Source organism: Clytia hemisphaerica, unplaced genomic scaffold (assembly GCF_902728285.1).
Source record: "Clytia hemisphaerica strain Z4C2 unplaced genomic scaffold, Clytia hemisphaerica genome assembly, whole genome shotgun sequence".
Lineage (NCBI taxonomy): Eukaryota > Metazoa > Cnidaria > Hydrozoa > Leptothecata > Clytiidae > Clytia > Clytia hemisphaerica.
The window spans coordinates 901038-911650 of record NW_027104274.1 but is presented as its reverse complement, the minus strand read 5'-3'; the positions used below and the strand labels follow the sequence as shown (position 1 = coordinate 911650).

General features: G+C 35.8%; 1 protein-coding gene across 1 annotated transcript; it reads left to right on the top strand.

Moving 5' to 3' along the window:
• Positions 1-569: 569 nt before the first annotated feature.
• LOC136816773 (uncharacterized) lies at positions 570-8425 on the top strand. Its single transcript, XM_067073095.1, has 6 exons — positions 570-1009; positions 2211-2339; positions 2448-2676; positions 3430-3643; positions 5037-5204; positions 7101-8425. The coding sequence occupies exons 1-6, from the start codon at positions 961-963 to the stop codon at positions 8349-8351; spliced, it is 2040 nt and encodes a 679-aa protein (XP_066929196.1). The 5' UTR covers positions 570-960; the 3' UTR covers positions 8352-8425.
• The last annotated feature ends 2188 nt before the right edge of the window (positions 8426-10613 follow it).

Here is a 10613-nt window from a genome sequence, read left to right as displayed (position 1 = left end):
TGTTTCGACCTATCTGATTACTGTATGTTTGTATTTCATGGCACCATCTATTTGTGGTTACTCTAAGTGCTTCCAACCATCATTTTCCGATCCCTGTTTATAATTACTCATGTATTAGACAAGGGCTCTGACCATAGTGAATTTTTCATATTTGCCATGTTCAAAATATAGATTTCTCGGATTTCTGCCTGATGTAACCAAAAAAACTATGGACGTTATACATTTTCTGTTAGGCCAACTATTCATGTATCTGAAAATTTAAAAATCACAATGAAAGAATTTAAAAAAGAAGAAGATGAAGACTTTTGCGAAGAAGAGTATTTCAACTTCGAGAACCCTATTCTCGGCGAAGAAAAAACATTTTTTTCATTAGATGGTGTATCTTTAACCAAACTAAAAGTAAACTTTAGGGAAAACTCTTGTAAAAGCTTCTCTGTCTCAAAACCTTGAAAATAGCACTTTTTGAACAATTTTTCATCACAATTTTTCGTAGAAAAAACAGTCATAATTTTTATGTATTAATTTAGAAAGTTTTTCCGAAAATTTTTAATTAATTCAATTCTTTTAATAGCCAGGAAAAATTAAAGTTTTATCATCAAATTCCCGAAAAGAGCTATAGAAAATGGATTTTTATTTGTTAAACTTTTAAAACTCTTATATTCTAATTATCTCATATTCACTGGCATTGAATGAATATGACATTCTTCATCGTATTTGCATTTCGTAATCAAACCTGCTGTGAAAACGATTTCAGCCATTTAAAAACCATGCTTAAATGAGCTACCAAATTTTTGACCCTTGGAGCGGCCATTGCGGGCTCACAGCATACTCCTGATGGGAACAGTGCACAAAAACAAAAAGATCAGATCAACATGGCATCAAATTATTATGGTAGCCTCAATTTGTGGCAATCCATTTTCAAACCATTTTCATTGTTGAGTAAACAATTGAAGAAGAAAGATGGTCAAATCATTGAGCTTGTTCGGGGCTCTGGTGTTATGCTGCATAGGTAAAGAATTTTTTAATAAACTTATAATGTATATGCATCTAGTTAACCTATGTCTTAAAACCTACAATAGCGAAAAGACTCAGCACTGTAAAACACACATGGTTATATGCGTGAAGCTTTGAGCCTTGATTCCTATCGCTGTAGAACTTTGCTTAGCATAAGTGGCTAGACAACATACGGCGGGCAAAGTTACAATTAAATTTTGTCTCTATATATTTTGCATCAGAGACAAAAAACTTTTGATAGATTTCGGATTGAATAGTGTTTTTTTTGCTTGTTGAAAAGATATTGAAGAGTGGAATATCATCAAAAAAAAAACAATCAAAAAATATCTTAGATTTAAAAAGAAGCACAAAACCGCTATCTAAAGTATGTCCACATATAATTGGCAGTGGAAACAAAAAAGGCTGCAACTTTTGATACCTTTCGAATCAGATAGCGTTTTTGTGCTCGTTGAAAAGATAATCACGAGTGGAATAATTTCAAATAAAAAAATCTGATTTTATTTTGAAAAACGGAGATGAAAAATGAAGAAGAAAAAAATCAACTTCTTCCCTATTTGAGCTTTAAATACTAATTTCACAATAATAAAATGTGAATCTTAGCTCATCTTCATTGTGAAAAAAATTTTCAAAAAAATTTATTCAGTCGAAAGTTATGGACAAAAGTCTTGGCCTGATTGGGACCAAAAAACAGCAAAAAGCAGCAAAAAGTACCCTTTTTTGAGGTCAATGAGCTGCACAATTAAGTCAATATCTTTTGACTGAATAAATATTTTTGAAAATTTTTTTCACAATGAAGATAAGCTAAGATTAAATTTCCATTATTGTGAAATAAGTATTTATAGCTCAAATAGGGAAGAAATTGATTTTTTTCTTCTTCATTTTTCATCTTCGTTTTTCAAGATAAAATCAGATTTTTTTATTTGAAATTATTCCACTCATGATTATCTTTTCAACGAGCACAAAAACGCTATCTGATTCGAAAGGTATCAAAAGTTGCAGCCTTTTTTGTTTCCACTGCCAATTATATGTGGACAGACTTTAATTCAAATTCTATCAAAAGTTATAACCTTTTTTGTCTCTGCTGCAGATTATACCTAGACAGACTTTAGTGAACATGGTCATTTAAACAAGAACGCGTGGTTATCCATTTTACGGCAGCCTTTCAAATTTCATCTTACTTCTAATTCTCATTTTAGGAACTATCAGTGCACAACACTCTGTCATCGGATTTTGGAACGCGAAATCGAAAAATAAAAACAATTTGGCCAAAACATGCGAGTATTCGCCTTACACAAAAATTATTGTGGGATTTATTGAATTCAAAAGTAAGTCATCAAACGTTTTTTTTATTCATATGCACTATTAAGCAGCTTTGTCTGTTGCTTCCAAACCAGTAAACTTTTCAAAACCTCTAAGAAGCAATCTTTCTTTAGATGGAAAACCAATGCAATTCAAATGCAAAAATTCTATTGGCCGAAACCAATGTATCGATATCTCGGTTGGGATTGGACGATGTCATGAGCTGCAAAAGCAAGTTTTATTGGGAATCGGTGGTCCTCAATCATATTTCAAGAAAAAGAAGGAAGCAAAAAAGCTAGCCAAGAAAATTTGGATGACGTATTTCGCTGGTCAGGGTCATGTTAAGACTAGACCATTCTTAGGGTAAGTCTGCATTCCTCGCCTTTTTTTTTATTTGTAAGGTTTGACACTGAATAAAAATAACCGTAGTAAAACATAACATCGGAAAAAACATGAACAAAACCCCGGGGGCACTCAAGGTCAACGTCCTACCGTACTTTCCAAGCTTCTTAAACTTGAAGTGCACTGTACGGGTCGAAATGAACAAGATGAGAAAAAGTGAACTACCAGGGTGCAAAATTTGAAAAATCTGACCATGTTTCGCTTAAAAATGGTCAAATAATTCCTAGAAAATACACCATAAGGGTCGATTTTCATCCAAACTTATTCAAATTTTGCTAAATTTTCTCTGCACTGTAAGGTTCCGATTTCAAAGGCCTAATTTTGTACCGCGCGTACGGTCGTTTTCAATCGGGTGCCCCCCCCCCGGAACAAAAAAAAATCAATAGTATAGGGACGACTTAATTTAAGAGAGAAGAATATAGCAAGGAAAACTGAATCATCCCGCAACAGATCCAATGCAAAATGATAGATATATAGAGAGAATACATCTTTTCGACCGTAGCCGCCGATTGCTGCACAGGCGTTCTTTGTCCGTTTTACCCTTCCTAAACTCAATCCAATCCTTTTTTTACACTTTGTTTATTGTCTATAGGTGCGAAAAAAAGACTGGGTCGGTTTTAGGGTGGTACAACGGACAAAAAAATGCCCGCGTGGTAATTGGCGGCTATGATCGAAAAAGTGTATAGAAAAAGTTTTCTTCTCATTTTACTTTAGAGAACGATTTGATGGAATCAACTTTTTCATGAGTGGTGTCCGCAACAAATACTTTGATGTTTTTGTGAAAGAATTCAACCGTCTGCGAACGAAGTCATCGCTGGTTGGTGTTCTGATTACCATCTCACCAAGCTGTTCGACTGTTGAAAGATATGGCGATCCTTATTTCAAGGAGACTCTAGAAAGTAATGACCTCATGGAACATATTGATGAGGTAAGATGAGTACCACTGAATTTCATTTCAGGGAAGAAGCCATCAAAGATGCTTCATCTACAAAATTTCTAGTAAGCCCTACTGGAAGTGGTGATCTGTTCTTAAAAATGGAGAATTAGCTTAAAAAACGATATCTGTTCTAATCATAATCAGATCTGTGCTGAATATGAATTTATGACCAGAATATTTGGGAATCTGAGTTCTAAAAGTTTCTAAATTCTTCCAGCTGAAAAACAAGTTTTACGTCGGTGGCTGCTTCTTGAAATTCACTATTTCTAGTAATAATAGTCTCACTTACCTACTCAGTCTTCACTTATTAGTATACAAAGATAATAAGTAAGATAAGAATAGGAGAATAAGATATTGGTCTAAATATTTCCAGGGGGCGTTCGATTTCTAAACGACAGTATGTGCCCTTTTAGTGCAGATTTTGAGCAGTGAACAGGTATTTTACCGAACGATTCTGAAACTTACAATGTAGTTTGATTTCATCTCTTATTTTGCTGAAGCCATCTGAAAATGAGCCTGAGATGTCGACACAATATGCAAAACAAATCAGTTCACCGGGGGGGGGGTTTCAGGTGGTACCCGATTCCGCAATTCCGCCAATTTTTTCTCCAATTTCCGTCAAACCGTCTTAAATTGAACCAAAATTCCGTCACCGAAAATTCCTTTGAAATTCAATTTTTTTGTCGAAAATTCCGCAAATTTTGAATATCTTTTACCAATTCCGAAATTCCGCAAATTTTTTTGCTAAATTCCGTTTTTCCGCACTAAAATTGTCTAATTTTCCGTCTCCGTCAGAGAACCCAATTTCCGTAATTCCGTCTAAATTTTCGCCAAATTCCGCTACTCCGTCCGAAGAAAGGGCTGATTCCACTCCTCCGCCAACCGTGAAACCCCTTCACCCTTAAAGTGCATTTCGAGGATGTCGAAAAACCTACCCTTAAGGGTGGCACATGCCGTGGGTCGGACCATATGAGTGTCCCCCCCGGAAATATCTCCATTAAGTTAATTAAAATAAAGGAAATATTATCCATCAGATCAAGTATTTTGAGATATAAGAATGTCCAGATAGCAACCTTTTCCTGACGTGTTCGAAAACATGAGTCGTTTTTTCGTACTCACAAACCGGGCAAAACTGGAATGTTGATAATAATAGTGGGGGAAAAAGCCGTGAGATTAGTTTGGAAATAGCTTTGCAAAGCGAACGTGGTGAACGTTATCTATAGTATCATTGGTTACTATTTCAATAGTCTAGAAAACACTCACACTGCTCGAAAACTAAAAATTAAGTATGGATTAGAGCTATCCAGATTTAACCCAGATTTCGAGATTTTAAACCTTTATTCACATTTAAATTCTATAAATTCCATTTTATTTTCGATCTAAGGTCATTGTGCAATTTAATAGGAAGAGTTGCTTCAACACACAACGTCACTTCCAGCAAATTCTACAAAGATGGTTCTCCATAGCAATGAACATGATGGTAGACATTTATTATGGTCTCGATGTCCCATTGACTGGTCTACATCAAAACTACATCTCGAGATTTATTAAGGTATATAACAATATTCAACGTAACAATTCTTGTTTTAGCGGAAAACTTTTTCTCGCAACAAAAACAATGAGCAGAGACGGGTATTTGAAAATATCTGAAAAAGTTTATTTCATATAAGCGACTCGCAAGGGGTTCAAACCAGCATTTATTTAAAGGTAAAACTACTACACTCACTTTGTTGTTATTAAGCAAATGTGAAATTCAGGCTGAGGCTCATTATCCGGGGGGGGGTGAATGAGGGGTATGTGTGGACGGGACCTCCGAAAACCGACCCTTAGAGACACCAAATTTTAGTGAAAAAGTGAAAAAGTGACCCTTAGAGAGACTTTTTCGAAAAATTTTCTCTGATTTTCAAAAATTTCCTACCCTTAGTGAGACTTTTTTGTAATTTTTTCTCTCAAAATCAAATTTTGTTTCTAAAAATCGAGATTTTTCCCACCCTTAGAGAGACTACTTTGAAATTTCCTGATTTTTGTAACCCTTAGAGAGACTTTGAAAGGTGAAAAACCCGACCCTTACCGTCCGCACATACCCAGCACCTATTTTTGCCTAAGTACCCCCCCCCCCCCCCCCGGATACATTCCCATTTAGCCTCAAATTATGCTTGGTCATATGCTTACGGAAGTTTTTTCAACACATCCTCATTTTTGACTTCTCATTTTCACTTTTAATCCTTTCATATGCTTACGTTTAATATTTATTTAAATACATCGTCAATTTTCGTTGATTTTCATTTTCATCTTAACCTTTTTATGATTTAATCCCCTCTGAAAGAAAGGCGTACAGTATTCTATTTCAAACTATTTTCGTTGTCTACCTCCATGTCTCATTGTTTCCATATTTTCGAAACAAAATTTGAATGATAAATTTTCCAACTTGGAGCTATGCTTAGCACTGTCTTTTTGCAAATTTGAGCCTTAATATGCTTACAAAGATTATGCTTATAAAAAAGAGTGGAGTGGTTCTTAGCGGTTAGTGAAAACTTAAGTAATGCTGAAAGTAATGCTACCCAACAGACAACGCAGCATTCGAATATTTTTGATAGAAAGGAATTTTATTGACTGACATGAGCATAGTGTCCCTCTGCCCGGGGGTCCGCATTGTCCGGGGGTCCGCATTGCGTATGGAAATATGTAGAACATTTATTTCTAGATGATCAGACAAAGGTTACAGGAGCAGAAGAATCTTTTTTTTTTCCGATTTTTTCTCTTCCTTGACTTTTGGAGCTATTTTTTTCTCTCTAATGCTGAAAGTAATGCTACCCAACAGACAACGCAGCATTCGAATATTTTTGATAGAAAGGAATTTTATTGACTGACATGAGCATAGTGTCCTAGTAGGTTGGTTCACCCCCCTAAAACATGAAAAAGTCCCTCTGCCCGGGGGTCCGCATTGTCCGGGGGTCCGCATTGCGTATGGAAATATGTAGAACATTTATTTCTAGATGATCAGACAAAGGTTACAGGAGCAGAAGAATCTTTTTTTTTCCGATTTTTTCTCTTCCTTGACTTTTGGAGCTATTTTTTTCTCCCCCCTTTTGATTGGCACCCCTAGATTTTTGAAAACGATTCCCCCATTTTAAAAGAGGGGGGATAGGACACTATGATGAGGGGGGGGGGGGTAAATCACTAAAAGAAATCTCGAACACCTTAAAAATAAATCACAAATAAATCACAAATAAAACATTATTTTGAAAATAAAACATAAATAAAAAATAAATCAAAATCTTGAACACAATTATTCGGGTGATTTACCCCTTGGACTGACATAGACATAACGTCATTTCTCTCTAGTGACGATGCTCAATCTTTCGTAATTTTTTGCTCTTTCACAATGTCCTTCAAGTTAGCTTAGAAAAATCAGTTGAGTAAGAAATCATTAATTTCTTTGTTATAGAATCCAAGCACTCCTCGTCTTGTTGGCTTTGCTGTTCTTGACTCCTCAAGAGACCCACATTTCAGTTTCAGTCTACACTTAGCAGCTTATGATAACATACAAATGATAACGCCCCTAACAACACAAATGACACCCATCTCAACACCCATTGGTCCACCCTCTCCGCCGGAAACACCTTCTCCTCCGGAAACACCCTCTCCTCCGAAAACACCCTCACCTACCGAGACACCTTCCCCACCGGAAACACCTCCGCCTCCTCCTCAAACCCAAACACCCCCTCCTCGAGAAACCATGCCACCTCCAAAACTACCGATTGAGGTCATCTCACAGCCCGAACTCTCTGTTCCTGCCTTACCACAACCAGAACCTTCAACTACCTCCCCTCCAGATGTAAGCCCAGTTGTTGATACAGAAGAAGGTGGGGCCCCCTTCACAGGAGGGATCGCACAGCCGTACGAGGCAATGAAAGATCTTGTAGAAGGAGATCAGACAGAGAAACAAAGATACGAAAGAAACAAAGGAGTTGCCAAAGGAGGAGAGAGTAGCATCCGGTCACCACCCACTGAAACACAACAAAATGAAACACAGCAAAATGAAACACAGCAAAATGATATGCAACAAAATGCAGAAGAACCACAAGAAGGAGGAGAGCCAGAAGAAGGAGAAGTAGAAAATGAAAATGGAGGACAACAGCAAAATTCAAAAAGTGACGAGGAAGCGAAACGTCGAAGGATCAAAAGTAGAAAAAGCAAAAGACGAGGAAAGAAAAAGGTCTTCAAAGTAGGAAAGAAAAGCATTAGGTCATCATTTACTGGAGACCAACAAGACGATCAAACAACTGGAGGAGACCAAACAACCGGAGAAGACCAAGCAACCGAAGGAGACCTAACAAACGGAGGAGAACAAGCAACCGAAGGAGACCAAACAAACGGAGGAGAACAAGCAACCGAAGGAGACCAAAAAACCGGAGAAGACCCACCAATCGAAGGAGACCAAACAACCGGAGGAGAACAAGCAACCGGAGGAAATCAAGCAACCGAAGGAAACCAAACAACCGAAGGAGACCAACAAGACGGAGGAGACACAGCAACCAGAGGAGAACAGTCAACTGAAGAGAAATCGGCCGACCAGCAAGGAGGAGAACAACAAAATGACGAAGAAGCGAAACGTCGGAGAATCAAAGAAAGAGAGAGCAAGAGAAAAGGAAAGAAAATAAAAGGGAACAAAAGAAAAGAACAAAGAAAGCAATGAGAAATGGATAGTCATTATCTCACGTTCCATCCTTAAACATATAATTCAGAATATCTTTATAAAATTTAAATTTATCAAAAATAGTACTGAAATTATAATTTATCAATTAAAATTGATATTTCTATAGATGAAAAGGACAAAAAAGTTTGTAGTTCATTTTTTAATCATTTTTCAGCCAGGGGTGAAACAAAAAGTCATGAAAATGACCTAGGCCCTTTCATTTAAAATTTTATTTTATATATTGTGCTCCGAATGTTACTCGTTTTAAAGAATAATATAGTATTTACCAGATTGGGATTAAAATTTTTTAGTTTGACTGTGTAAGTTGATTCTCCCAGTACCCAGATATTTTTTTGATGCTTTCGTCTCTCGTCCATTAATAATTCTTCTTATACACCATTGTGCTCTAAGGTACGGAATCTTATATTCGGCAACCAGCTTTGTTCTTATGAGTTGAAGTTGTCAAAAAATATATAATAAACTTTAGTAAAATCCAGGGGGGGGGGTACTTAGGCAGAATTGGGTACGGGAACGTGCCACTGGTCAGGGTCCCTTTTTAAGCTCTGAAGATATCTGACATACAGGGTCTAAAATTTACTAAATTTCAAGATGTTTATCTCCAGGGTCGACTTTTGGTGTTTTTGACAACTTCAGGGTGGAAATAAGAAAAAATTTTGAATTTTGCGTCTACTTTTAGTCATTTTGGCCACTTTTTAAGGTTTTACTCCCCCCCCCGGGAGTAAAATACCATCATAAATGGATCACTAAAGGTCCCAAAGACAGTAAGACAACTACTAACAGTATATGGCCCCAAAACGTAGATCGTCATTAAAATTAGGATTTTGACCTGTAGATTTATCAGAATTAGACGTTTTTTGTTTATTTTGAAAGAATGATGGTTATACTTAAAAATGAGCATGTTTTTGATGGTTTGAGACAGCTTCAAAATAACATATTTGCGTCTGAAGGACATATTTCAACACCAAAATTAGATAAAAATTGCATATAACTGACTCTAGCTCCATGGATAGTGAAAATAAGTTATGAAAATGGGGTATAGGAAACTTTCTACACCTAATGCCTTTCAGAAAATGCAGATACATCTGTGACTTTAGAGGATGGGTCAAAGATATAGCATCTTAAAGGTCAACCAGTATTTTGGGGTCCTAGAACCAGCATTGACAAAACCGAAAATTCTAAATATGAGACACAGCAAAAAATCTTGGAATTCCATTCCTATCAGCTTGAAATAATAGTTTATATCAAAAAATTAATATTACATATAAAATTTTCGCTGAATCAGCAAAAACGGCAAATTCTGTCATTTTTTTGCAAAATGAAGGAGAAGAATACCTTTAAAGCTTAATATTTTCAGTTTCAGTTAATATTTTTCACAGCATATTCCATTCATGAATGGAACTATCTTCAAAAGAGATTGGTTTTCAGAAACTTGATTAAGACGTTGTTACATCAAAATTGTCATTTTGAAAATTTCTAAATTTTCAGTTTGGAATTTGTATCATCGAGAATCTTGAAATATTTAATAAAAACCATAAGTTTTACATCCATCGGGTTGTAAATTTAAAGGAAAACACAAATATGTTCATGTTTCTCCCCCTTTTACCACTGGGCTTAATAATTTGATTTTAACTACACCTACGTTTTGGGTGCCCCAAACCTGCGTTTTGACAACCAGGGGTATACTGTAAAATTTTTATCAAACAAATTCATGCCCAAAACCCTCTAAATCACATTTCAAAACTATGGTCAAAACTTTGTATTCATATCTTAAAGATATCTCGGGAAATCACAAAAATTTCAAACCTCCGTTTTGGGGCCCATTAGAAAAAGCTATCTTTGAGCGATTGAAAAATATTGTTGAAATTGAAAAGTTTTTCATGCAGCAAAAATTTTTGTAAAACCTCTTTTCCTCTAGATTTGAGAGAAATTTTAAATTTGATCGACGTTTTGGGGGCCACATACTGTAAAATCTCGAAGAACACAAAACTCCCATAAATGAAGTCAACACTCTGCATTGTGAAGGCTTGAGAAAATTTAACATACGTATTTTTCATCTCATGTAAGCCATAGGTATAAGATAAATATTTCTACATTTTGAAATTCAATCAACTACAGGCTATAATATTTCCAATATTGTATTCAACTAATAAAATATTTACATTTATTTTACAACGGAGTATTATCAAAATTCGAATCACAAACAAGTAAAAGTCAGCTAATCCAAAACACGCATTCCAAAAT

What these genes read in the sequence shown, in the direction of transcription:
- LOC136816773 (XM_067073095.1), top strand. Translation starts at nt 961, where the DNA reads ATGGTCAAATCATTGAGCTTGTTCGGGGCTCTGGTGTTATGCTGCATA. An exon ending in AAGACTAGACCATTCTTAGG is followed by an intron (nt 2,677 to 3,429) that starts GTAAGTCTGCAT and finishes ATTTTACTTTAG; the next exon opens with AGAACGATTTGATGGAATCA. An exon ending in ACATCTCGAGATTTATTAAG is followed by an intron (nt 5,205 to 7,100) that starts GTATATAACAAT and finishes TCTTTGTTATAG; the next exon opens with AATCCAAGCACTCCTCGTCT.